The sequence below is a fragment of the Drosophila ficusphila genome, unplaced genomic scaffold (genome assembly GCF_018152265.1).
Source record: "Drosophila ficusphila isolate 14025-0441.05 unplaced genomic scaffold, ASM1815226v1 contig_197, whole genome shotgun sequence".
NCBI lineage: Eukaryota > Metazoa > Arthropoda > Insecta > Diptera > Drosophilidae > Drosophila > Drosophila ficusphila.
The window spans coordinates 4,726,474-4,751,636 of record NW_025064091.1 but is presented as its reverse complement, the minus strand read 5'-3'; the positions used below and the strand labels follow the sequence as shown (position 1 = coordinate 4,751,636).

Sequence of the window (25,163 nt, the reverse complement as noted above, 5' to 3'; positions counted from 1 at the left end):
TCTCTCAAGTCTCTTGACTTCTTTTGGTAATGGAACGCTAGCTGTCATTTCCAGCTGCTGAAATATGCATATTGTCCATTGATGGACACCACACGCGAATTATAATTGGCATAATTGGGCGGAAATTGAGGCACTTGTCCCATGTCCACCATCGCCAGGACTTAAATCTCAGCAAGAACTCAGTGCAATCGGTTGGCCATGGAGCTCCCACTGCTATTCCTGCTCGCCTTCAGTTGTGCCAACGCGGAGACCCTCCAGATAAGTGGGTGTTCTCGGAAATTCGCCTCAGTCGGCAGTTAAATTTCTGATTACTCCTAACAGCCTTTTGGGTCGAGCCCGTTCAGCGGGCGGAATTCGATGCGGACATGGTGGTGGTTCTCAAGGAACTGGACGCCCTTAAGCTGGACGTTAAAGTGGCCGACACGTCCTTGACTTTGACCCGTTCGGAAGATGGCTTGGACATGCAGCGATGTAAGTAATATAGGCGAAACAAACTTTTTGTATTCCTTTAACTTAAAAATTGAAAAGTAAAAAAAATAGTTTTCAACACTGGTATCCAGTTTGTTAAAAGGTCAATAACCAATGACAAAAGTGTCTTTCCCATTGAAATCAAATAATTTTTGTCTGTTTTACAGAAGTTATACTTAAAAATTAAAAAAAAAACGTAGTTTAGAAAGATGTGAACCATTTTTTATATCATTGAACCTAACAATTGATTTCCTGCAGTCTGCGAGATCCTTTCAACTGCCGGAACCAGCGCTGTGATCGACCTCACCTACCGCCACTGGGAGGAGGGCTACGAGCTGGTGCGCTCCCTGGGAATTGGCTATGTGCGTCTGGAGAGGATCATGCGGCCCTTTTTGGACATGTTCGGGGACTTCATGCGCCAGAAGCGGGCGAACAACGTGGCCATGGTGTTCATGAATGCTCGGGATGCCGCCGAGGCGATGGAGCAGATGCTGATTGGGTATCCCTTCCGCACACTGATCCTGGACGCCAGCCAGACCGATCCTGGGCAGAGCTTCCTCGAGCGCATCCGAGCACTGCGTCCGGCGCCCACATATGTGGCACTCTTTGCCCGTGCGGCCGCCATGAATGGACTTTTCGATAAGGTGAATAAAACAATAAAAAATCTTTTTGAAATTTAATAATCTCATAAAAACCCATGTTCTATAGTAATTTTCGTTCTAAATTGCAATATTTTTTCTTTCTTTATTTTCAGGTGCAAAAAGCTGGACTGTTTCAGCGCCCCTTGGAGTGGCACTTTGTGTTCCTGGACACCAGGGATCGGGTTTTTAAGTACAGGCGCCAGGCGGAGTTGTGCACCCGCTTTACATTGAGTCCCCGGGCGATATGCCGATCGATGCCGATGCCGGATCTATATTGCGGCAGTGGATTCACGGTGAGTTGATACATCCAATATCAAAAATGGCGAAAGATTATTTATAGAATTTAAAAACTCCTTGTCCCTTCCGTTACTTATTCTAAATTTTAAAAAAATTCTTCAAAATTATTTAAGAACATTTCAAATCATAAGATATCTTACATGAATTTTTCACTTTAAAGAGGTTTTTTTAAATTTGAAAAATACATACATCTATACATTAAACTTCTTAAATTGCGTAAAAATTAGGTTAATATTTGTGTGTATAATATATTATATATCCATTTGCTGGCTAATCCTTTTACCATCCAAAATCCCGCAGATGCAGCGAGCCATGCTGCTGAATGTTCTGCGCAGCCTGATAAACGCGGCGCAGGTGACTCCCGTCTACCCGATGGCCATCTACCACGACTGCAATGGCACCTTCTCCTCCTCGGAGGTCCCGGGGGATCCCGTGGAGGACGAGCACAACTGGCTGGACATGGTGCACTGGAGCAACTTCCTTGCGTACGCCTCGCCGCCTGCTCGGGTGCAGGATCCCTCCCAGAGTCCGGTGGCGGGATTGACCTTTGCAGTGAACATATCCGCCGGATACTACAGCTCTGAGCACGAGGCCAAAACCGATCTGGCCGCCTGGTCGTCGGTGGGTGAGATGCGGCTCCTGAACGAGACGATCAGTCCGGCCCGCCGGTTCTTCCGGATCGGCACCGCCGAGAGCATTCCGTGGAGCTACCTCCGCCGGAACGAGCGAACCGGGGAGCTCCTGCGCGACCGCAGTGGTTCGCCCATTTGGGAGGGCTACTGCATCGACTTCATCATCCGGCTCTCCCAGAAACTAAACTTCGAGTACGAGATCGTGGCCCCGGAAGTGGGTCACATGGGCGAGCTGAACGAGCGGGGCGAGTGGGACGGCGTGGTGGGCGATCTGGTCCGTGGTGAGACGGACTTCGCCATTGCTGCACTGAAAATGTACTCGGAACGCGAGGAGGTGATCGATTTCCTGCCACCGTACTACGAACAGACGGGCATATCGATTGCCATCCGGAAACCGGTGCGCCGGACATCGCTGTTCAAGTTCATGACCGTGCTCCGCCTGGAGGTGTGGCTGAGCATTGTGGCCGCCTTGGTGGGCACGGCCATCATGATTTGGTTCATGGACAAGTACTCGCCGTACAGTTCACGGAACAATCGACAGGCGTATCCGTATGCCTGCCGGGAGTTCACGCTGCGGGAGAGCTTCTGGTTCGCCCTCACCTCGTTCACTCCGCAAGGTGGAGGCGAAGCACCGAAAGCGATTTCCGGCAGGATGCTGGTGGCCGCCTATTGGCTCTTTGTGGTCCTCATGCTAGCCACTTTCACCGCCAATCTGGCCGCCTTTCTCACCGTGGAGAGGATGCAGACGCCGGTTCAGTCGCTGGAGCAGCTGGCCCGCCAGTCGAGGATCAACTACACCGTGGTCAAGGACTCGGATACGCACCAGTACTTCGTGAACATGAAGTTCGCCGAGGACACGCTGTACAGGATGTGGAAGGAGCTGGCGCTGAATGCCAGCAAGGACTTCAAGAAGTTCCGCATCTGGGACTATCCCATCAAGGAGCAGTACGGACACATCCTGCTGGCCATCAATAGTTCGCAGCCGGTCGCGGATGCCAGGGAGGGATTCGCGAATGTGGATGCCCATGAGAATGCCGACTACGCCTTCATCCACGACTCGGCGGAGATCAAGTACGAGATCACGAGGAACTGCAATCTCACCGAAGTGGGCGAGGTGTTCGCGGAGCAACCTTATGCCGTGGCCGTCCAGCAAGGGAGCCACTTGGGCGACGAGCTGAGCTACGCTATCCTGGAGCTGCAGAAGGATCGCTTCTTCGAGGAGCTGAAGGCCAAGTACTGGAACCAATCGAACCTGAGGAACTGCCCGCTCTCGGAGGATCAGGAGGGCATTACCCTCGAGAGTTTGGGCGGAGTGTTCATCGCCACCCTCTTCGGCCTCGTCCTGGCCATGATGACCCTCGGCATGGAGGTGCTGTACTACAAGAAGAAGCAAAACAAGCTCGAGATCACCCAGGTTCGTCCGGTGGATGATTCCTCGGGAGGGGATTCCTCGACGGCTCCGCCAACGGCCACCAGCACCACGAAGCAGGCGTGGCACATCCCCGTTCCGCTGGAAACGGAGCCGGAGAAGCCGGTGAACGTGTCGCCACCGCCCTCCTTCGAGGCGGCCACATTCCGGGGCAAGAAGCTCCCGGCCAGGATCACGCTGGGCGATGGCAAATTCAAGCCGCGACAGGGACTCTACTCGAGGAGGAACCTCGGCGCCTCCGACTCCCAAGGAGGCTACATGGAATAAGGAGAACCTATTTCGAACGATGCTTCAAAACCTTTTTCTCTAGTGCACCTAGTCCGTAGCGAATTTCTTTTGGAAATGTAATGAAGTCGAAAACCCGCAATTTTTATCAAAAAGTTAAACTTTTTTTTATAACACAATGTACAACAATGTTAAGTAACAATGCAATTAATAATTTATATCACAATCAAATAGTTTACTATATTATTCACAAAATATTAAAATGAGAATATTTAAAATCCACGGGTCTGGAATTTTATCAATTTTAAAAATGCAGTTTGTTGTATGGGAAACATCTTAAAATATTACGCTTATTTTTTTTTGTGATGTTTTCAAAAACCGTTACATTTGATGGTGCTTAAACAAGTAAAATTATGTTGCCTAGCGCTTATCAGTATATTTTCTAGTATTTTTATAGTACCCGGCAAGACGGTTGGTATTTCCAAACATCTAGCCCACTGTCATACTGGCTCCTCCAATTTGTTCTCAACCTTTTTTTTCCCCCGAGAAAAAGGAAAAGTTTTTGGGTGTTTTGTCAAGGTGAGGTGTGAATAATAGGAACTGTGACGGCGGTCGCAGCAAATCGATTGCCGCATTTTCGATCGCACCAAGTGCGGAAGTCTGTGCCCAGAGATTTCGCCGGAATCCAACGGCAAAAGTGCCACGAGACGTCACCGAAGAGGAGCGGAAACCCCGGAAAATTCGGAAAATGCGTGCTCCCGGCGGGGATGTTAAATCAATAGTGGTGCTGGCGGCACTACTGGGGCTACTGCTCGCCCCCCTGCAGATTCTTGCCCGAAAGCATCACCTGGAAGTTCGCGTAAGTTGGCGGAGGCATATCAATTGCAAAGTAGAGCACCTGACCCACGGCTAACTAAAACCCTGTTTATCTGCAGAATGACAGGCGTCAGTACATCGCACTCAGCACCTTTGGATTCTATATGAATGGTCATTTGGACGTGCAGCTCAGCAAGTTGACGATTGACTCGGAACAGCCCACGGACTTGGTGGGTAATCCATTTACCCACTAGTTTTCCATATGAATAACCTCCTTCCTTTGCAGTTGGGCTTATCGCTGGACAAGACCACCATTGACCAACTGAATCCTTACCTGGACTCGCATCAAAACAAATGCATACTGGAGGAACAACCAAATAAGCAAAACAGCGGACCCATTCTTTTCTTTGTGCTCGATCTTGTAGAGCTGAAGTATGTTTATTCTATTTTTATGTCAGACTACCGCTCATTTAATTCTCCTTTGGCTGCAGAGTCCGTGTGAAGTGCTCTCCTGAGTGGGCCAACATGCACATCTACAACCAAATCTCTTCAAGAATCAAGCGCAACTCGCGCATGGCCAAGATCAGCGATTCCGTATTGTTCCGCCAGACTCGTGATGTGCCAGCGTACTCGGCTGAGGGCCCCGATGACTCCATGGAGGATCCACTCGAACAGGAACCGGCTGACCTCAAGTCTTCCTCGCCCGCTGCAGTTGCGGGTAAAATTGAGCCGCCCAAGGAGGAGGCTGCCCCTGCCCCTGCCCAGAATGTGGAGGCTTCCAAGGAGGACGCTGCACCGAAGCCAGAAGTGGCTTCCAATCTGAATGATTCCGTCAAGCAGGAAGTGCCTCCCCAGTCAAATGTGGCCCCCAAAGCTAGCGAAGCCAATGCTAAGGATAATTCTGTCGCTCAGAAGGAGGAAGCTCCCGTTAAAGAAGAGGAGGCCCCAGCGAAGCCAGTCGTCGCAGAAGCTCCTAAAGCTGCTGCTCCACAGTTGCCGGCAAATCCGCCACCAGCTGCTCCGGCTCAAGTCGAACCGCAAGTAAACAAGAAATCCGAAGAATCCGATTCGGATGCAGCTCCCGCAAATCCCTTTCCACACGATGACGACCCGGCGGCGGTAGATTTATATGGATCCGGGACGTTCCCGCAATCGCAGGAGAACCTCTGCAAGGATTCGACCATGCCGTTGGTCAAGGAGACCATCGACAACGTCAACTACTACAGCTTCAACTTCTCCATGCTGGTGGCCACGCCCCGCGACGAGGGCCTCTACAACCTGTACTTCCACGCCTGTCCCAACTATCACAGCGCCAAGATAATGTCCTTCAATGTGAGTTACTCAGCGACTCTGTTAAAAACAAGCTAATGAGTAACCCGTTTCAGGTGGACATTGAGGAGAACAACAATGGCAACTACTTGTCGGCTGGAGAGATGCCCTTGCCCGCCTTGTACTTCATGATGAGTCTGCTCTTCTTCCTTTCCGGTCTCTTTTGGGTGTTCATCTTGAAAAAGAGCAAGTGAGTTCGGTTCGGTAAACTCTAAAGATTGTTAAAACAAATTTGTTTTTTGTGACAGGCACACTGTGTACAAAATCCACTATTTGATGGCCGTGCTGGTGTTCCTCAAGTCGCTCTCGCTGATGTTCCATTCGATCAACTACCACTTCATCGAGAAGCGAGGCGAGCATGTGGAGACCTGGGCTATTCTCTACTATATTGCGCATTTGCTCAAGGGTGCCGTGCTCTTTATCACTATTGTGTTGATCGGCACTGGCTGGACTTTTATCAAACACATTCTCTCCGACAAAGATAAGAAGATCTTCATGATTGTGATACCGTTGCAAGTGAGTTTTCTTGTATTTAAATATCTTTGTTGTTGTTGTCGTTTTTCGAATCTTGCAATTATTGGGAATTTGCATCGATCCTAATGCACTCCTTTTGCCCTGCAGGTCCTGGCCAACGTGGCCCAGATCATCACAGACGAGTCGGATCAGAGCGACGCCGAGTTCCGCACCTGGCACAACATCTTCTTCTTCGTGGATCTGCTGTGCTGCGGTGCCATTCTGTTCCCGATTGTCTGGTCCATCCGCCATCTGCACGAGGCGTCCGCAACGGACGGCAAGGCGGCGATCAATCTGCGCAAGCTGAAGCTCTTCCGTCAGTTCTATATTATGATCGTGTGCTATATCTACTTTACGCGGATCATCGTGGACCTGCTGCAGATGACGGTGGTGTTCCAGTACGCCTGGCTGGACGAGATGTTCCGCGAGATGGCCACCTACGTGTTCTTCGTGCTGACGGGCTACAAATTCCGTCCGGTGTCCTCGCATCCGTACTTCACCGTGCCGGACGAAGACGAGGACGACGACGAGGTGGAAGTGCTCACCGAATCCGGACTGACGGAGACGGTGCATCGGGTGAAGTCGCTCAATCGCAATCACGGCAGCAGCTCCGGCGGAATCACCATCATCGAGGGCAACGACGATGAGCGCGAGAATCTGATTGCGAAACGGGAGTCAAGCCATGAGTACGATTAAGCCCAGCGCATCGGAACTCAAACTCGATCTGCATCACCCATATTCCCTGCATTAGTCCGTAGTCTGTAGTCCCTCGTGGTCTTATGTGTGACTCAAATACTGAGCCAGAAGCTAGTACTTTACCTTTACTTTAATGCGTATGTTTTATGTTCGAAGTTTATTACCGAAAATCAAAAGAAAATGATAAGAAATATGCGATGGCAATGGAGGGGATAATCTCACGTCGTGAACTTGTTTAGGGCAACGCGTCGGCCTAACGTTTGGTGGGCACCCCACTGCTCCTCCACCTTCACCTCACCCCCTTCTCCTTTAGAGCCCGTCCAGCCGGCCGCCCATGGAGCCCCTGTAAATAACTAATTGATAGACCCGCTTAACGGACTACTGTACGCTCGTGACACCCAGGCCCTTTCCTTGGTTTAAGATATACATATATAATAAATACCCTTATGTAATTACGTATAATTTTATGAATATAACAAAGCTTTAATATTTAAACTCAAGATTCACTTAGATTTGGCTTCTGGCTGAAACTTCTACAGATGAAAGGGTTTTGAGAACAACAAACTGTGTAAATATCTCGTCTATAAATACTGATTGTCACTCAATTTCGGTATGAATTGAATGGTGTAGATCATGTAAGTGCCCACCGAACAGGCGATCTGCAAAGAGGATGGATGGTAATAATGTTGTTGATAATAATGCCATAAACCCACCCGAGTAAGCAGACTGCAATCCAATATGGTTAAGCCCATGCAATCGATTCTAACCGGCTGATGCAGAAGTTGAAGCGAGAAGTTTTGAATCTGCAAGGAAACTCAGTGAAAGGGAGATTAACTTAAGGGATTCCATGGAAGTCCACCTGCAGGGAGAGATCGGGGGAACTGCAGCAGCCGGAATCGGTGACTATACTGTGCAGTTGGTAGGCGATCCTGGGCACAATAACCATGCAGCTTTGCGACGCGTAGATGAAGGCGGGAATCTCCAGCAAGGCGGGCAATATTAAGTAGTAATCTGCAAAAGAGGACAGCCATTTATTACGAAATATTTACCCGAAATCCAACCCACCGAAATTAAGTATATTATTGTAGATGGTGTAGTACATGAAGTAGCAATCGACGGCTATCCGAATGTTTATGGTGAGCAGAACGGCGAGAATGGAGAACTTGAAGGCCTCCTGGAAACATGTGAACATGTCGTATATTTCGCTGTAGAGTCGCTGCTTCTGAAGCAATCTCCGGCGCAGGAAAGTCTCGAATCCGGAAAAACTCCTTCCCGTTTCGCTGGCGAACCGCGAATACTCCGCCAGGAGACCCAGCTCCCGTTCCAGGGCAGCCAGCTGCTCCCTCAGGAGCTCCATGTGCAGGACGAACTGAACGTTTCGCATGTAGGTGAGGCACACGAGCGGCTCATAGGTGACCCAAAAGAGGAATATGTGGCGGGTCATTGACTGGTATAGCCACAAGCCCAAGTGGAACAGCAGTTCGCACAGAATCATTCCGTACAAGGAGATCAGATAGTGGCGATACTGCTGCATTTCCCTCCGCAAACTCATCGCACCCACTTTGTGGCTCAGCTGCGAGTGGAGCCACCAGAAGTTGGCCAATTGCCGCTGGCTGCCGATCGTTTCCACATAGATGGCCACCACGGCCAACTGGGCGAACACGTATTTCAGGCCATCGTTGACGCCACCAAAGGTGTCGCCGCGATAGAGGAACTCCTCGTCGCTGAACAGGCACGTCACTATCAGGCCACTCAGCGCGGTGAGCAGGAAGATGGCCCAGGCAATCAGCTGCTTCCGGATCCTGGCCGGATTCGCGTCGCCCGGCAGCGGAAGTCCATGGAGACCGAGCCACTGGTAGAGCCGCAGGTGGAACTGCAGGACCCGATCCAAACGACCGCTCATCGTGGACTGTTCGGCAGTGGGTTTTCCCTTCAGAACGTCCTTATCCCCACATTATATCTCCCTCTAAATGGAGGCTAACTGAATTCAATTAGTCTAAGTGAAAAATAATATCACAAAACCAATATTGAACATTTCGAAATAAGTATGCGCACCGTTGGCATTGAAATAACTTATTTGTTTAAATATATTATTTAAAAATTTGAAAAAATCCCCTTGATATGTGCTCTTAACAAAAAATGCTGTAGAGCATTAGTTTTATAGCCAGCTTTTGATTATTGCTCTCAGCCTAAACCTAATTACGAAAAGTTGTAAATCACATACATAATACTAAGTGGACCGGTATTTAACGTATTTTCAACAACATAAAAGTGGTAATCATTTATACTTCTAATGTGCTTAAACTAGTTTAATAATTATGCAAATTCAAATTTTCCAAAACCAATTGGACATTCTCTTTTTTGCCTACGATTTGTCATAAATGAAAACGTCTACAGTTTAATTTTAAAGCGTGTTATATGTATTTATTTAACTTAAACCACTCGAATTTAATAAATAAATAAAAACAATTTAAGAAAATACTATATATGTATGTATTCCCTAAAAAATCAGAGACTAGGGGGAAAATAAGAAAGCTATCCCACGTTTACTTTCTGCACTTTACTTTCGTTTCGTTTATCCCCCGCTTTTCTTTCTTACTATACATACATACATATGTAGTAATATATGCACTTTTTTTGTTTTCCTAATCCAGTTTAAGTGGCGGCACGTGGCAAACAATGAAAATTCTAGCTAGAGGGAAATATTCGGGAATTAGAGTGCATTTAACTTTCGGGAACTTTCCGATAAAAATATTCTACCAATTTAGTGAAATTAAATCTTTGCTTTCATAAGTTCAACATTTTATAACGGGTTTACAAAATTAAAAAGATAACATTGTAATAACTTCCGTTTTTTGTGGGTATATTAAATTAAAGATTTGCTTATAATAATAATTAATTTAATATTTACTTTCAAGAAGGGGAGATTTTAGTTTCCGGGGCGCCAAGATTTGAGGACATATTTTGGGTAATTGGCCCAAAATAAACACTTTTCAAACACTCGATTTCTCGCACCGTTTACGAGATATTGAGCCTTAAATGTCTGCACAATATTTATTCTTAAATTATTTTAATTCATTTCTTAACGGAAATTTATGTTTTCCTTAACTGTTTAAAGGTTGTAGTCTTTGCTTATAAGGGTTGGGTAAGGCTGCCAGAACGTCATAATTGGATTAGTAGCTTAAAAGTGATGCCCATCAAACGCCCAATTTTAAAAATTGACCTTTTTCATTTTAAAAGTAGATACACATCGTCTTCTATATATGTATATTTACAATCAAACTGAAATGTAAATTATTGATCTGCATCAATTTCTTTTGATTTTGTCTTTCAAAATTGTCAAATGATGGCAACGCCATTTAACCGATATTTGAGCGGTTTCTTTTCGTCATCGATATTTATATAGATTCGATTGGCACCGCACCGGCTGGAATTAAAAATCAGCAACTACAATACGCTATATATCGCCGATTCCGACCAAAACATGAACGATTTGAACCTGCGCGTGGCCGCCCTGAAGCTCTGTGCTCATCCCAAGCGATTTGCTGAGCTGCGCGATGCACTGGTTCCTTTGCCCGCGAAATGGATTTCCAGTAAGTTTTTGATAACTTTGGTGCCACATGTTTTTGTTTATTTTGAATGATCTATGGTTTATTTAATTGATCTTAGCCAACTATGAATTTGTGCAGCCTTTTAAGGAGGCCAAAACAAGTGCCGAGCAAGTGCAGGTGGTCAAGGACATATTCTACAAGGATCAGGAAAAAGATAATGAGAAAGTGCTCCGTTTTCTGGCCGATCTTCTGTTTAGCAGTCCATTAAAACACGCTGTGCGCAATCAGCTGACCAAGTACAGTGAGCCCTCCACAACGAACAACCTTAACGAACATTCTTCAATCGGGTGAATCATCCTTTTTAGACTCTTTTCGGAAAATGCGCTGGCAAAACAAGATAAGGCAAGGAAGGAAGGACATGCGAAGGATTCGCTGCTGGATGCACTGCAGCAATCCCTCGGCGGAATGGCCAAAAGCCTGGAGGCAATCAACTCTCCACCTGCCGTAAGCCACGATCGCTGCAATGATATTTTTGTGTCGGCAAACGCCTGCCTGCAAAACTTTCCTTTCGGAAGGGAAGCCCTCAAAAAGCAAGTTCATCTTTTTGTTCCTCTGCTGCCAATCGCTTCGGAGCAATATTGGAAGGACATCAGGTGGGTTTCCGACACCTGAAGATGGTCTACCTCTTTGAATTTGTGAATTCACTTTCTAACTTTCTGCAATTTGTTATCTATATATGCTATACATTTATAACCCGAAACTAATGAATCTCTTTCCCAAAATAGTGATCCCTCGCTGGAACTTTCGCCAACGCGTCGGAATGAGCTCTATTTGTATGTGCAGAATGCGCTGCGATTCCTGGTGAGCCTTCTGTCCGAATGGAGCGATCAACTGCAGTTGGCGGATGGGAAAAGGCTGCTCAGCAAAGCGGATTTGGTGGCCAGAAAAGTGGCTCGTTATGTGGACACTCCGTGGGATGTTCGTTCCATTGCAGGATTGCTGATTGGTCACTTGGCGCGTTTTTCCGGAGGATTTGCCGAGTACATTGAAGAATGCTCGATGCAGCAAGCGGAACAGGACCTTCCTGTTCAAACGGCTGCTCTTCTTGTCCTGCGACGCAGCGATTATACGGATTACGCTCCTCAGGCTTTGGATATTCTAAAAATGATTGTGGCCGTTGGCGAGCGGGAAAGTAGCGTTAGCAACCTGCTCGTCTTCCTGTCCAAACATCTGTTCATCTACTCCAAATCGCTGGGCGAAATGAAGGCTTTTCTATCCGAGGATCAGCGGATTGTTTACCAACAAATCCTTGCCGAGTTGCAGAAGTTTGCAATACAAAACGTTTCCAACTCCACGGATTCGGTGCGCCACATGAGCAGCGCTCTCCTTCGCCAGGTTTTGCAGCACGGGTTGGAAAGTAATCACGAGGAGCTCTTCCAGGTTGTCTATCGCCAGTTTGAGGGGCGTTCTGCTCCCTTGAGTGCCAGTTGCTTGGCCATGGAGCAGTTGGTTGCCGTTGCGGGAGTTGAAATGGCGATTAGGAACTGCCCCTCGCTTTTTGGAGTCATCTTTCCACGGTTTCTGGGCTGCGAGGACAGCGTGGATGCCTTGTTCAAAGGTGGGTATTGTTTACTATGAAATAAAGAAAAATAAAGGGTACGCAATCCGTTGAAAAAGTACATAAAACTTTAAAATATCCGAAAGTATATAATAATTAGAAAGTTACTTTATTTAATTGCTTACACAATTAGTAAAACTTTTTTTGGAAATTGTTTGTAATTTTTAAACATAACCTTAGTTCTTGTAAATATTTCCTCGTACATTTTCTGCTCGATTTTAAGTACAAATTTTTCTTGTTTTTTGTTACCAAAACTGTTTTAATATTAATGTATCGGTATCCTATACCTTTTTAGCCATGATGGTTTCGGCGCACAAAACACAAACTTTTACGGAGTGGCACAACCTGTGGTTTAACCAGCTTATGGAGGCCACCAAAGCAGCCGAAAAACGAAGATCGGTGATCGAACAACTGCTCACCCAAGCGGTGCAACTGGAGCCCAAAACACTGGCCCACTTGCTCCTCGAGGACTCCCGATTGCCACTCAGCAGCAAGCTCTCTGCGATTCTCAGCGTTCGGCAACTGAGTGATAAGAGGCAGGAGTTACTAAGGGATCTCAAGCGGGAAGTGGAGCAGGCTCTGCTGGGATTGGACGACCATACGCGTCTTTTGGCTCTGCGATTTGTGGTTGAGACTCCGCGTCCGAGTGATCCCCTAACTTTGGCAGAAGCGGAGGCCATTCGCTTATATCTACGCCACAATGCCAACAATCCAAGTGCTCATCTTCGCCAGTTGGGCTATGGTCTGCTCCAGAAAGCGCTAAAAAGGATTCGTCTTGGATTGGCTGAACACCAAAAGCGACCAACGAAGAAGGGAGAAGAAATGCTTGGACTGTTGAATCAATTAACTGCAGATCTTTTAAGGAATCTTTTTCCCACTGCGAACTATGGAAGACGTTGGCTGTCACTGCATTTACTCAGGGATTGCCTGGATTTGCACAGCACATTGCAGCTGAAAGTTAAGGAGGATTTGCTACCCAAAGAAGCTTTAAGTAATTTGGAGCACTGCCTTTCCGATAGTTACGAACATAACAAAGTTCTGGCTGCCAAACTGTTGGAAAATCTAAAAACCCGCTGTCGCTTTCAACCGGAGGAGATCATGGAATTGCTGCTCTCGTTGAGGCCACCAGATTCGGCCACCGGAGCCTTCCAGCTGCAGGTTTACTGTCGAGCCAAGGAAGTGGAAAAGGAGCTACCCAAAGTAACAAACAAGGAAGTTATTTGCGAACAGAGAACCTTCAATGCCTTGCAATGGTGTTTGGAGCACTTGCGCGAGGGTTTGCACCTGGCTGAAAGTGACTTGGCGGAGGCAGCTAAGCTAAATCCCTTGTACGGATTACTCTTCGCCAGCAGGCATCTCCTCCAGCAACTCAAACTCAAGGAGCTGGCAAAGGAGACCGTTTGGAGGGAATATTTCGAGGAGTTGGTCGCCATTTGCTTGGCTGTGAGTCGCGTGGTTATGCCGGTGGTCAGCAGTGCCTCACCGGAGGGCCATTTGCCAGCCACTCGGGATCAGGAGACGGACCAACCGCTCAAGAATGTCCTCAGTCGCCGCTTGCCCAGCGAGGCACTGCAGCAGTTGCGAACCACACCGCAGATGGTTTTACTCTGCGCCTGGCGGAGCATCAAGGAGGTGTGCCTGATCCTGGGCGAACTGGTGGACAGAGCTCCCCTGGAGGATGAACTGCAAGCGGAGTTCCTGCTGAGCAGCCAGCAAGTGGAGGTGATTGGCGAGCAGTTCCTCTATCTGCTGGCAGAAACCAAGCATCGCGGAGCTTTCGAGCAAGCGTACGTGGGATTCACGATGCTGTGCCGTCGCTTTTGGCACAGCGATGCAGTGCATCTGAACCAGCTGCCCAACCAGTGGGTCGGCGAGGCCATGGCGATGGTTAGTGGCGAGGCGATATCCAAAGGAGTGCGTCTCTGCTCCACGAGAAGGAGTGCTGGGATGCCGTTCATGTTGCAGGCCTTAATCTGCACGGAACTCAAGTTGGGCACGCATGCCACCTTGCATCGTTGCATGGAGCGTCTGCTGGGAGTTTGTGAGCGAAGGACTCCAGGAGCAGCTGGCATCACGGCCAGGAGTCATGCCCTGAACATCCTGAGAGCTCTCTTCCGATGCAGCGAGCTTGCGGAATTGGTAACCGAATTTATGGCGAGGGGGATCCAATGTGCTTTGGATGGCTTGCTGCTCGCGGAGGAATGGGCAGAAAGGAATTGCGCCACCCTCCTGCTGGCTGCCTTGATTGTGAGGGTCTTTGGAGTGGAACGAGCTCGCTTGGAGAGCGGTGAACTGCATGTGCGCAACCGAATGACGGGCAGGATCTTCTTCACAAGATATCCACAGTTGTTTGATTATTTCCATGCCGCCTTGCAAAGGGAAGCGGATCGAATGGATGCCAAGGATACTGGAAGTGACAATCCAAATGGAAAACGGAGACAGGCAGTTCAACTGGAGGCCATGTTGCTCATGCTCAGCAGACTGTATCCTTCTTCGTTGGAGGGAGCAGAATCCACATTGAATGTGCGTCATTTGTAACCAGTTTTTATATGAGTTTTAATTTATATTTGTTTTTTTTTGTTTGCAGCTCAGTGAATTTGTGCCTTTCTTGATAAAGATTTGCCGTTCGCACGACTTGATGACGCGCGAAAGAGCCGCTTTGGTGGTGGCCAACTTTGTGAGCCAGGAACAGGCGCTGGCGGAGATCAGGAGGATTCTAGTGGAGCTCAAGGCTTTAGAACTTAAATTAAAGGTGAGTTAAATGAATGCTTTTGCTGCTTCTCAAATAATCATCCCAAAATCTTGGCAGGCGGAAGAGGAACCAACTCACCTGGACATGAATCTCCTGCATGGACAAATGCTGCTGCTGCTCCATCTGCATCGCCTGGTTCGTTGGACGCGTCCTTCGTTGGCCAGGTGGCAAGTGCACATCCTCGCTGGATTGGCGCTTCCCATTCTCAGACGAGATGTTTGTGTATTTGGAGCACTGGTGGATGTTTTGGTGGCTGCCTTGGAGGATTGCCACGATCCCAAGTTGATAAACTCCCAGCTGCTGGACGAGATTGAAGCTCTTTATTTGGTGGATCACAGACTAGTCTACGATGGCTGCCAGAGGCAGGGAATCTCCGTGCGTTTCTATCAGATCTTCGCTTTGCATTTGCATCGATTGCGCGGAATCTCGCAGGGAATTGTGCTGCACATTGTCGAGGATCTGGCCGAGCCTCACTGGGCTCTCGACGAGCTGAGAGTCGAACTCTGGCTCTACATTCTGCTGCAGAAATTTCTGGAAGAGAAGAGCTCGCTGGTCAGCGAACTGGACATCGAGCACTTTCAGTTCTCCAACGAAATTCGACGTTATTATAAATCTTTGAGCAGCGAACAGCAGGTGGAAATCTCCAGGGAACTCTATCAATCCAAGGCTGTGCGTTCCTGCGTTTTCCATATGATCAACACATCGGTTAAGCGCTCTTGGAGTCTCCAACTCGCTGGTCGTTTGGCTGCCCTGAAACCACTGCTCCAGGATTCCGGATTGGAATTGAGTAACCTGATTCGAAAGTGTTCGATGGAGCATCGCAGTCACCAGGAGGCGGCGGGCTTGGTGTTGGGCTTAAAGCGATTGATTGGTGAGAGGAAAATCCTGGAGCGGGAACACTGGCTGCCCTTGCTAACCTACACTTTGCATTTGGTGGAACCCATTCAGCCGGTTTACCTTCGTCATCAGGCAGCGGAATTGTGTGATTTACTCGCTCGAATTCACTTAAAGTGTCAAATGGAAAACGTGGATGTGGAGGTGATTGGTCGCTTTATAAGATTGGTGTTGCTACTGCTGCTCGATGAAGCCGAGTGGGTGAGAAATAGAGCTGCTGATTTCGTGTGCAATGCTGGTTTAAGAAGCCAAGAAGATCAGGAAGGGAAATCCAGAGACATTTTACCAAATGCTCTCACTCCACAATTCCTGAAAGTTGTCTTAACGAAACTGGAGAAGCAGGCAAATAATTCGGAGTTTCTTTTGCAATTATTTAATCTTATTGCCGAACCTTTTCTCGCTTCGGAAGCCAAGGATTCCGAGCCGAACATCGATGAGGATGGCGATGTGGATGTTTTTGATAAGCAGGAGATCAATCTCTACTGCGAACCTCTGCTCGTTTTATGTGAACTATCCACAGCCTTTCGATCGCAGTTTGGAAAATGCCAGCAACTAGTGACCACAATTGATGCATTGAATCTGCCCTCGGATTTAGTTTTAAATTAATTCGTAGAGTGTAATTAAGAAGCATTTGATGTGTACAACTTCCTTAACCTTAAAGTTCAAATCAACTAACTTTTAAGCAAGAAAAGTTGTTTTTACATAAGGAAAGTTTGCTTGCTTTACAAGTTTGTTTAATTTTTTTAGGGAGTTTTTTTTTAATAAAACTTGTAAATTAAAGTTTTAATAAGTAGCTAGATATGTAAATTTAAACCATGCGGAATACAAAAAATGCATGTAAAATACTTTGTCTTTTATTTATGAATGAACTGTCTTGAAAGGGAATTAATGATCTTAAAATCTTGAAACCTTTAAACGGGGATTGGAAACCCACTTTGCATCGAAACATAAATGTTGACTGAAATAGAAAGAGACAGAAATACACAAAATAATAGGGAATTTGTTAAGCAATCCATTGGCTTTATATTCATATTCATAATAGCCTTTAATTTTCAGCTTTTCTTTATGTGGGTGTTGTTGTTTTCATTTCCAAAAATATAACAAGTTTTAAAACAGAAAGAAAGAAGAGAGATGAACAGATGGAGAGGTGTTCCTCCGCTAGATTCAAAACCTTCCACTCGAAACATAATGTTATGTACAATCAACACATTTATTATATGTATTTAAAACCTAAGACGGAACGCAGCTGCCTACGAAACGAAGGTGGAACTGTCACCATTCGCGGTGACCGGGGCAAACTGAACGAGTGCCTTGATCCTCCGCAGAAGCGAGGCATTGAAGCCCTTGCACTTGGCCGCATAATCCTCGCTAGCGGTGATCAGTTGGGTGCAGAAGGTCTCGTTGAAGGTGGAGATGAGCAGCTGCTTCAGCTGCAGGATCTCGTCCTGCGAGGCATTCAACACGGACGCATTGTTCCCATTGTCCAGCAAATTGCTCTCGTTGATGGCATTACGATTCTCGTTGGCATAAACGACGGCGTTGCGCAGATAGAAGTCCAGATGGATCCACAGCAGGTAAAGATTCTGCTCGGCAATGAAGACAGCTTGCATCAGTTCGCTGCGCTTCTCTTTGTGCCGCTGACTCAAGTCCATGTAGCTCTGCTTGCCTGGGGATTGAATAAATTAAGTAGTTATTGTATTGGATAAAGAAGTGTTCAACGGTTTACCCACCATTTGGACCAAAGCTGATATTCGGCAGGGAGGCGCGCTGCTGCAGAAGATTGTCTGCTATGGATTTCTGGGAGAGGTAGTAGCCAATGGAACCCTTCAGCTGATTGAGGATGGTGTGCATGATGGCCGTCAGCTTCTTGCTGTCCATTTTGCCAGTTCTTTGAAGGGGAAAGAAGGATTGCAATTAATATAAGGTATAGATTAACAAAGATCTAAAAGGTTTACATTTACATTTAATAATGGTTCATAATATTCTATTTAATTGTATAAAAACTAGAAATCTTCGATAACCTTTTAACTACTTAGGAAAGTTCTTTAGAAAAAGTATAGAAAAATATTCTAATAGATTAAAAAATCTTATAAAGGTTTCTTTGTATTAATAATCTTAAAGGACATAACATGAAATTATATTCAATTCTATTCCTTAAAACTTAAGCGTCTAAGATAATCTTTGAACTTCTTAGGACATATGAAATAATTTAAAGATTTAAAAGCATATGTTAAAATATAAAAGTTTTTAATAGCTTCTAAAGGTTATCTAAACCTTGGAACTTCTTGGAATATATGTATTGAAACCCTTTTAAGATTTAAATACATATGCTATAGTACTTTTTCAAATAGGATTCCCAACTCACAGTGGCGTGACATCGTTGATCATGGTGGTGAGGAGGTACTTGGAGGTCATGCTGTCCTTGGCATGGCTGGTGACCGCATTGCGGCAGTAGAGCGACAGATTGGCGGCGATGTCGAGGAAGTACTTCACCCTCAGAGTCTTGGAACCCTCCGCCTGGCCACCACCACCATTGTCATCGTCATGTTCATCCTCATCCTGCTGCAGCATCCTGCGAATGGTGGCTTCGCTCACGGAAAACCTCCCAAAGACCACGATCATCAGCTGCTGCAGGCGACCCAAGCGGTTGCGCAGCTCCAGATCGTTCTCCACATCGAGGCTGTCCTCCAGAGCGGTCACCTCGTGCGTTGTGGTCCGCGCAAACAGATTGGTGATCACCGCCAGCTGCTGCAGGTGGCCCAAATCCATGAATGGCGTCGCCGTTCGCAGCATCGCCTCCACCATGTCGATGTGGGCGAACAGGAAGTTCAGCACCTGCAAGGAGGCCGAGTTGTTCCGCGATCCCAAGGAGTTAACGATGGCATCGCAGAGCGACAAGGCTGGCAGGAGAATCGCCCGGAAGCGATCATCGATGGCGGGCAGGAAGGCCTGCGGCTCATCCCGCCTCAATTCGCTGGCCTTAAGATCGGGTTGCAGGTCATAGACCCTCATGTTCGAGAGCACTCCAAGTGCCCGTTCGGCGAGGAGCAGCTGGGCACCCACATTTGTGTTCGCCAGACGAGTGAGGAACGCCATTCGCGATTCGTAGACGTAGAGGGAACGCAGATGATCGGGAACCGGCTGCAGAATCCCGCACAGATCCTCGCTCGACTTCTCCAGACTGTCCAGCATCAGCTTGAGGTAGCCCCGAGTGGCCACAAAGTGGCTCAGAGTGCTCACCGCCTGCAGTTCGGAGATCATGTCCAAGCAGGCCAGCGCCAGCATGCGACACACATCGTGACCGGTGACTGCGTCATGGCAAATGGTATCGATCAGCTTCTCGCCGAAGGTTCCAATCACATCCGCCGCCATTTCCCTCAGCCGCTGGCGGTCATCGCTGCGCAGCTCAATGCTGCTCATTCGGGAGTTATCCTGGCGGGAAATCACTCTGGAATGGGATGAAATAGTAGAGGATTAAATAGTTTTTCTCGGGGTTTAGAGGTGGTTAATTCATTCGATTTGAAACGGGGTTTAACAGGTTCAAATAGAAATATATAAATGCATTAAAAAGGAAATCAAATTTAAATACTTAATTCATGATTAATTCAATTCAATGGATTAATGTTATTTATATTAAATAGTGATTATCGGAGGTTAACAGGTGGTTAAATTCATTCGATTTGAAACGGAGTTTAACAGGTTTAAATAGAATGCATTTATATATGCATTAAAAAGGAAATCAAATTGAAATACTTAATTCATGATTATTTTACTTTAATTCAATGGATAAAATGATAGTTATATTAAAAAGTGATGACTGAAAGATGAGGGTTGGTTAAACTCATAATTTATTAATTGATTTAAAGGCTTTAACTAGTGGAATTCAAATACATTAAAAGGAATTTAAATTTGAATGCATGATTATTTGAATTCAAATTCAATGGACATTTGCTAGCTAGAGATTCTTTGACTTACGTTTCCTGGTACTCCAGCTGCTCATCCGTCCGCAGTCTCTTCGCAATCCGCAAACAATTCAGCAGAGCACTGTACAGATTAATGCGCAACTTCTGCGACTTGACCTCGCTGATCATGATCCACTCGACGAGGCTCTTGAGGATGAAGCGCAGGTTGCTGCTGTTGGCACCACCACCGATTTCCCCTCGAACGCCACTAAGATTGCCATTTCCATTCTCCGCCGAAGCCACTTTCTTCTGCCCCAAACTCAGTTTGTTTGCCTGGGAATCGCCATTGCCGTTCGTTAGGGAGTCATCGCTGCTCTGATCCTCCACCCGCTGGTCCTCCACTTGGTAGCAGCAGTAGCGCAGATTGGCCAGCAGAAGCAGCACCGTTTCGCTCACCTGGATGGAGATCTCGATGATGGGCTGAATGGGCTGCACCTTGATGAGGATCTTCTCGATGATATCCACGATGTGCTGGCGACGCAGGGCGGTCGGGAGAACGGCCTCCGGCATGCTGCTGAAGAGCACCTGGACCAACTGACCCCAGGCCTCCATGAAGGCCAAGGTGGCGCACCTTTGCGTTCTCACGCGATTCAAATTGACAGCGTATTTGAGCAGGAGCGTGATCTCCGTGGAGATGGCCTTCCGCTGGCCACTGGCAATGGTGCTCTGCACCATCCGCAATTCATCGTGCAGGATATCATGCAACTTGCGTACATTTATCAAACTGGTCGAGGTATTGCTGCCCGCTTCGGTGGAGGACTCGCAATCCTTGAGCAGTTGCGTGGTCAGCTGCGCATCGAAGAACTCCAGCTGCGGTTGCGTCAGGATGTCCACCTCCAGAACCAGACAGTCCAGCAATCGATTGGCGTGCAGTCCCTGCGAAGTTTCCTGCAACAGAGGTTGCTTCAGAGCACCATTGTTGCCAGTGGCTCCCGTGGAAACGGAACCACTATTCGAACCGCCGCCGGGATGCAGATCCATGGTGAAGAAGGGCGCCGACTGGTTGATCATACTGTGTCCCAGTTCCGTCGCCAAGCCGCCGAGCGCCGATCTCTGTGCCTCCGATCCATTGCTCATCAGCAGGATGTCGCACAACTGATTGTATCTCGTGGTTTGGCCCAGCGATGCCGCCAGTTTCACATCGATGGAAACACAATTCAGAAGGTGGCTCATCGCGTGCAGCACATGATCCTGGCGATGCTGCCGAAAAGGCAAGGAGTTCAAGTGCCTCAGTAGGAAGTCATTGCAAGTCAAACGGAAGTAGCGAAGGATTGTCTCCGTGGTTCTTCGGTTGGCGCACAATCCATGGAACAAATGGTAGATCCGCTCCACAATATTTGAAGTGTGATCGCAGTATTCGTCACTGTGCCGCTGTTGCTGTTCAAATAAAAGGGGAATTGGAATTAACAGAGTATTAAGTATGAAGATAACCCACTGAAACTAACCTCCAAATACTTTTCCAATAGCAAGACCAGGGAATTCACACACGAACAATGCCTTTCGATGCCCAAATGCTGCTTCTCGTTGGCCATAAAATCCCGGAGCACATCCACGCCGAGCAGAAAGTAGACGAAATTGGGCAGCTGCTGGCTGAGATTCATCTCGAATAGCTGGACAATGGCCTCCTTGAGCTGCAGTTCGATGCGCGCCGGCTTGCGCTCCAGTGCGCCCTCCTCCAGATTCACCTCCACCTGGGTGACCACGCCGGAATCCTCCCTCTGCTCGCGATTCCTTTCCCTCTCCTTGTCGCCGCCATCCTCGCCGAAGCCCAAGAAGGGCACGTGATCGTTGAGGGACAGCTGGTCGAGCAACTCATCGCTGTGCTTCACAACCACACCCACATCCATCTCCAGGCACTCCACGAATCCCTGGCGAATCTCCAGCTTCTCGTTGCTGCCCTGTGCATACATGCTGAGTATTTGGGCGGAGACGTTCGGCAGTTGGGTCACCGCACTCAGGATCTTCACGGCGGCCAGCGAGTGGCGAGGCAACCAACTGTTGTACGTGACAAACTTGACGATATTCAAGACGTGATCGGGTTTCCTGGTGCGCGGATTCAAATCCAACAGCATGCGATTCAAGCCGGACAACATTATGGGGCAATTGGCAGCCGAATGGGTTTCGAAGAAGACATTCTGCTTGGCAAGAGCCGCTTCCAGCAAGAGTAGGGCGTACAGTGAGCACTCCTCGAGCAGCTCCTTGCCATGGAAACGATTGTAGTCGTCCAAACGCTCGCGCGCCTCCTCCACAATCCGCAGCAACAAGTGCAGCACATCCGACTTCACCTGCAGCTGCATCATGACGTGGTAACCCGGATACGGATGCTCGTGCCGCGACTCCTGGAAGTCGGACACCCGGGGACGATAGGTGGCCAGCAGATAGTAGAGCAACTTGAGGCACTGCGAGCCCACTTGCCACTTTTCAGCGGGATCTTTGTACGCGCGATTGTAGAACTTCAGCAGCACGGATTCGAGTACAAAGTTCAGATAGGCATCGTAGCCAGGTCTCCTCGGTCCAACGCCCAGATTCTTGGGCATGTTCTCGGTCATGAGAGTATAAAGCAGCTGGAGGATACCCCTCGTTAGCTTGTACTGCTCCAAGCGGCACTCGTTCTGCTCGATTTCCTCCGCCAAACTGCACTGGGCAAAGTTCCTCGAGACGGGAATGGTGGGAATGATCTGCGAGTCCTCCAGATGCGACCATATCGCACGCGATGTCTCCTTGGACTTCGCCAGGGCGGCCAGCGTGAAGAGGATCTCCGCTTTCAGTGGCAACGGCGTGGAACAGGCCACCAAACCGAGCAGAACTTGCGGTGGCTGCCAGTTGGCTTGTTCGCAAATCATAATGCGCGAAATCTCGTCGTGCTCTGCGACAGCTTGGATCAGCTGCATCACGGCCACCAGATGCTCCGATTCGCGTTGCGTTATGTTCCTCGGGGTCGAACGATTGCGGTAGATCATTTCGCCACCGCTGCTGATGCTCGTATTGAAATCGTTGCGCATTAAACTGCAGGAAATAGAGATATTTAGAGTGTTAAATACCAAAAGGGAATCTTTACCCACTTGTAATAATTAGCCAGCGTGTGGAAGAAGTGATCCCAACTGACTGCATAAGTGCCAGTCGTAACCTGCGATAGTTTCAGCATATTAAAGGCACAGCGCGCTGAGAACTCCGTGCGCGTGAGGCCCGCAATCATCTTTACATAGGACTTAAACAGCGTTTGCGGCAGCAATTCGCTGGCCAAACTGATAAACTTGAACAGCGAAACCGAACGCGAGGTATTCTTGAATGCGTTGGGCAATGCAACGCCAAATGAGCCGCCAGATGGATCACTGGGTCCCCAGTATTCGTTGCACAGCTTGATTGTTACACGAGGATCTCCATAAAGTTTGGCCACGCACAGCATGAGTTGCTCAAAGTTTGAATCCAGATTCGGCGGAGGTTCGAGGCCTTCGTTCAGGAAACTAATGATCGTGCGCGCTGATTCATCCGCTCGTCCACGCAGCTCCGAAACCTTGGCGTGCATAAAGTCTATGAAGTCGGTGATGAGCAAATGCACTCGGCGGTAAATGAATTCGGTGCTAGAAATAGGTGGAGAAATAAAAGAAGTTTAGGTGGTAACTAAGCTGATTTTATTAAGGAAGCATAGAAGCATTCACACTCACCTGTAAACCAGATCCTTTTCGAGCAGCAGGCGATAGAAGAATCCAAATACCTGGGCACCCAACGCCTCATCAATCAGTATTTCATCGCGATTGATGGCCGAAAGAGCCGCCGCCTGCAATTGCGCCGGTGCATGGCGCAAACTGGCCAGCGTTAGGCCAAAACTATAGGTAATAATCGCATCGAGTCGCGGCTCTTGCCAGCTACTCTGCGCGTAGAGACCCTCCAGGAAACTCTTGGCGAACTCCGGATCGCTGAGGATCGGCAGGCGGGCTGTGTGCGGATTACTGTACTCGGGAACCAGCAAAACGGAGGTGTCGTAGGCGTATAGAAGTGCCATCAACATGATTAAGGTAACATCATCGATGTTGCCATCCGCATCGTTGGTTTTCCGGCTGGCCAACTGCTGCAGCAATCGAATGGCAATGGGTCGCGGCAATCCGCGTTGCGCCGACCAATGGAACAAGGCCATCGCGAGAGCCTTTTGGATGTCCTCGTACAAGCCGAGCACCTGGTTCTGATGCTTCTTGGAGCCAAATGCGCGGTTTTTCGTAAGCAGTATGCTCTGAAAATGATTGTAAAATGTTAATATAATATACAACTTTAATGAAGACCAATTCCAAATCCAATTAAATCGGATTCTTTTTGAACATCATTTCGTTAAATGTTTCTTCACCTCTTTGTCCACATCCATCTCCTCGAGAAGCTCCAGCAGACGACCCAAAATATTCGAGTCCTCCACTAAACTCTGTGCATAATTGGTGACCAGGGAGGTGACTTCCCTGGGCAACTCCGTGCTCCAGGAGACGCCGCTGACCGCTTGGAACATGTCGCGCAGGGCACAACTGATGGCTTTGCGTCCATCGTAGTAAAGGAGCACCGCCACCAGTCCTCTGGGCAAGCCAGGATGATGGAGCTGTTGCCTTTGGGCGGTGCAGAGTAATTCAACGGCGAAAACCTCATCCAGATCGAACATATCGGAGAGGATAATGGCCTCATCTACCAGATCCTGTGAGAGCTTGACCTTCCTCGACTGTCCTGGCAGTGGGACGCCCTCGTTTAGTGCATTCCTCAGGTGACTCCGGCTCTTTTCACTTTTGGCCTGATGGAAAGTCCAAGGATTATTATAAATCTAATTAATCCCATAGGATGTTAAGTACATACCGGATTGCGCAGGAAGTTGGTGAAGCTGTGCTTGTACTTCTTGAGACAGAGCTCCAGATCGGAGGTGACGCCATCGGGATTGGACACCGCCGACTGGAAAACACTATAGAGATGCTTGTACGGCGTCCACATGTCCTCGATCACACCTGCAAATGGCGGGAAAACGAGTGTGAGGTTTTTAATCCAGATTAACGGGGAATAAGGCATCAACGGAGCACCACGTACCATCCATTTTGCTTTGGTTTACGGTTCTCGTGCCAGCGGAAAAACAATAAGGCGGCTAAAACGCGGTAAACTTGCTTCGATTTCGCCAAGGCGCCGGCTTTCGAGATGACACTTCGGTCGATATCAATACAATGTTATCGAACAGTTAACAGTGCTGGTAAGCGCCAGTGTTGAATAGCTTGGCCAAGCACTGTTGCTCAGAGCAAAGAAGTAATGAAATGATTTTGGATTATGTGATAATTTAAAACCAATTTAAAATAAGTAAAACAAAGTCATGAAAACGTCAAT

At 47.9% G+C, this 25,163-nt stretch overlaps 5 protein-coding genes across 6 annotated transcripts; 3 read left to right on the top strand and 2 right to left on the bottom strand.

The window, feature by feature from the left end:
- The first annotated feature begins 100 nt into the window (after nucleotides 1-100).
- On the top strand, nucleotides 101-3,894 carry LOC108097600 (glutamate receptor ionotropic, kainate 3). Its single transcript, XM_017200007.2, has 5 exons — nucleotides 101-262; nucleotides 322-471; nucleotides 727-1,112; nucleotides 1,223-1,402; nucleotides 1,707-3,894. The coding sequence occupies exons 1-5, from the start codon at nucleotides 199-201 to the stop codon at nucleotides 3,732-3,734; spliced, it is 2,808 nt and encodes a 935-aa protein (XP_017055496.1). The 5' UTR covers nucleotides 101-198; the 3' UTR covers nucleotides 3,735-3,894.
- A 296-nt stretch (nucleotides 3,895-4,190) lies between these two features.
- Nucleotides 4,191-7,546, top strand: LOC108097601 (protein GPR107). Its single transcript, XM_017200008.2, has 7 exons — nucleotides 4,191-4,551; nucleotides 4,628-4,738; nucleotides 4,795-4,940; nucleotides 5,000-5,840; nucleotides 5,894-6,027; nucleotides 6,086-6,353; nucleotides 6,459-7,546. The coding sequence occupies exons 1-7, from the start codon at nucleotides 4,441-4,443 to the stop codon at nucleotides 7,044-7,046; spliced, it is 2,199 nt and encodes a 732-aa protein (XP_017055497.1). The 5' UTR covers nucleotides 4,191-4,440; the 3' UTR covers nucleotides 7,047-7,546.
- Nucleotides 7,547-7,593: 47 nt separating this feature from the next.
- Nucleotides 7,594-8,949, bottom strand: LOC108097602 (gustatory receptor 8a). The gene is made up of 4 exons (XM_017200009.1): nucleotides 8,112-8,949; nucleotides 7,906-8,057; nucleotides 7,760-7,849; nucleotides 7,594-7,705 (listed from the first exon to the last, which is right to left on the bottom strand). Exons 1-4 carry the CDS (start codon nucleotides 8,947-8,949, stop codon nucleotides 7,628-7,630), a joined length of 1,158 nt encoding a protein of 385 aa, XP_017055498.1. The 3' UTR covers nucleotides 7,594-7,627.
- A 1,516-nt stretch (nucleotides 8,950-10,465) lies between these two features.
- LOC108097604 (thyroid adenoma-associated protein homolog) lies at nucleotides 10,466-16,931 on the top strand. 2 transcript variants are annotated; one of them, XM_017200011.2, is made up of 7 exons: nucleotides 10,466-10,639; nucleotides 10,716-10,893; nucleotides 10,963-11,250; nucleotides 11,383-12,215; nucleotides 12,511-14,738; nucleotides 14,803-14,967; nucleotides 15,025-16,931. In XM_017200011.2, the coding sequence occupies exons 1-7, from the start codon at nucleotides 10,531-10,533 to the stop codon at nucleotides 16,465-16,467; spliced, it is 5,244 nt and encodes a 1,747-aa protein (XP_017055500.1). In that variant the 5' UTR covers nucleotides 10,466-10,530; the 3' UTR covers nucleotides 16,468-16,931. The 2 variants fall into 2 exon arrangements, with proteins under 2 accessions (XP_017055500.1, XP_017055501.1); XM_017200012.2 differs by lacking the exon at nucleotides 10,466-10,639 and having other exon boundaries at nucleotides 10,820-10,898.
- A 116-nt stretch (nucleotides 16,932-17,047) lies between these two features.
- Nucleotides 17,048-24,991, bottom strand: LOC108097603 (nuclear pore complex protein Nup205). The gene is made up of 10 exons (XM_017200010.1): nucleotides 24,876-24,991; nucleotides 24,651-24,796; nucleotides 24,163-24,588; nucleotides 23,489-24,051; nucleotides 22,886-23,404; nucleotides 21,269-22,829; nucleotides 19,837-21,200; nucleotides 18,227-19,309; nucleotides 17,592-17,749; nucleotides 17,048-17,527 (listed from the first exon to the last, which is right to left on the bottom strand). Exons 1-10 carry the CDS (start codon nucleotides 24,880-24,882, stop codon nucleotides 17,112-17,114), a joined length of 6,243 nt encoding a protein of 2,080 aa, XP_017055499.1. The 5' UTR covers nucleotides 24,883-24,991; the 3' UTR covers nucleotides 17,048-17,111.
- Between the last annotated feature and the right edge of the window lie 172 nt (nucleotides 24,992-25,163).

What these genes read in the sequence shown, in the direction of transcription:
- LOC108097600 (XM_017200007.2), top strand. Translation starts at nt 199, where the DNA reads ATGGAGCTCCCACTGCTATTCCTGCTCGCCTTCAGTTGTGCCAACGCG. An exon ending in CGCGGAGACCCTCCAGATAA is followed by an intron (nt 263 to 321) that starts GTGGGTGTTCTC and finishes TACTCCTAACAG; the next exon opens with CCTTTTGGGTCGAGCCCGTT. An exon ending in TGGCTTGGACATGCAGCGAT is followed by an intron (nt 472 to 726) that starts GTAAGTAATATA and finishes GATTTCCTGCAG; the next exon opens with TCTGCGAGATCCTTTCAACT.
- LOC108097601 (XM_017200008.2), top strand. Translation starts at nt 4,441, where the DNA reads ATGCGTGCTCCCGGCGGGGATGTTAAATCAATAGTGGTGCTGGCGGCA. An exon ending in CGGAACAGCCCACGGACTTG is followed by an intron (nt 4,739 to 4,794) that starts GTGGGTAATCCA and finishes CTTCCTTTGCAG; the next exon opens with TTGGGCTTATCGCTGGACAA. An exon ending in CTCGATCTTGTAGAGCTGAA is followed by an intron (nt 4,941 to 4,999) that starts GTATGTTTATTC and finishes CTTTGGCTGCAG; the next exon opens with AGTCCGTGTGAAGTGCTCTC.
- LOC108097602 (XM_017200009.1), bottom strand. Translation starts at nt 8,949, where the DNA reads ATGAGCGGTCGTTTGGATCGGGTCCTGCAGTTCCACCTGCGGCTCTAC. An exon ending in CCCCCGATCTCTCCCTGCAG is followed by an intron (nt 7,850 to 7,905) that starts GTGGACTTCCAT and finishes GTTTCCTTGCAG; the next exon opens with ATTCAAAACTTCTCGCTTCA. An exon ending in ATTGCAGTCTGCTTACTCGG is followed by an intron (nt 7,706 to 7,759) that starts GTGGGTTTATGG and finishes TCCTCTTTGCAG; the next exon opens with ATCGCCTGTTCGGTGGGCAC.
- LOC108097604 (XM_017200011.2), top strand. Translation starts at nt 10,531, where the DNA reads ATGAACGATTTGAACCTGCGCGTGGCCGCCCTGAAGCTCTGTGCTCAT. An exon ending in GTGCGCAATCAGCTGACCAA is followed by an intron (nt 10,894 to 10,962) that starts GTACAGTGAGCC and finishes CATCCTTTTTAG; the next exon opens with ACTCTTTTCGGAAAATGCGC. An exon ending in CTTTAGAACTTAAATTAAAG is followed by an intron (nt 14,968 to 15,024) that starts GTGAGTTAAATG and finishes AAATCTTGGCAG; the next exon opens with GCGGAAGAGGAACCAACTCA.
- LOC108097603 (XM_017200010.1), bottom strand. An exon ending in ACGCTGGCTAATTATTACAA is followed by an intron (nt 22,830 to 22,885) that starts GTGGGTAAAGAT and finishes TATTTCCTGCAG; the next exon opens with TTTAATGCGCAACGATTTCA. An exon ending in TATTGGAAAAGTATTTGGAG is followed by an intron (nt 21,201 to 21,268) that starts GTTAGTTTCAGT and finishes TTATTTGAACAG; the next exon opens with CAACAGCGGCACAGTGACGA.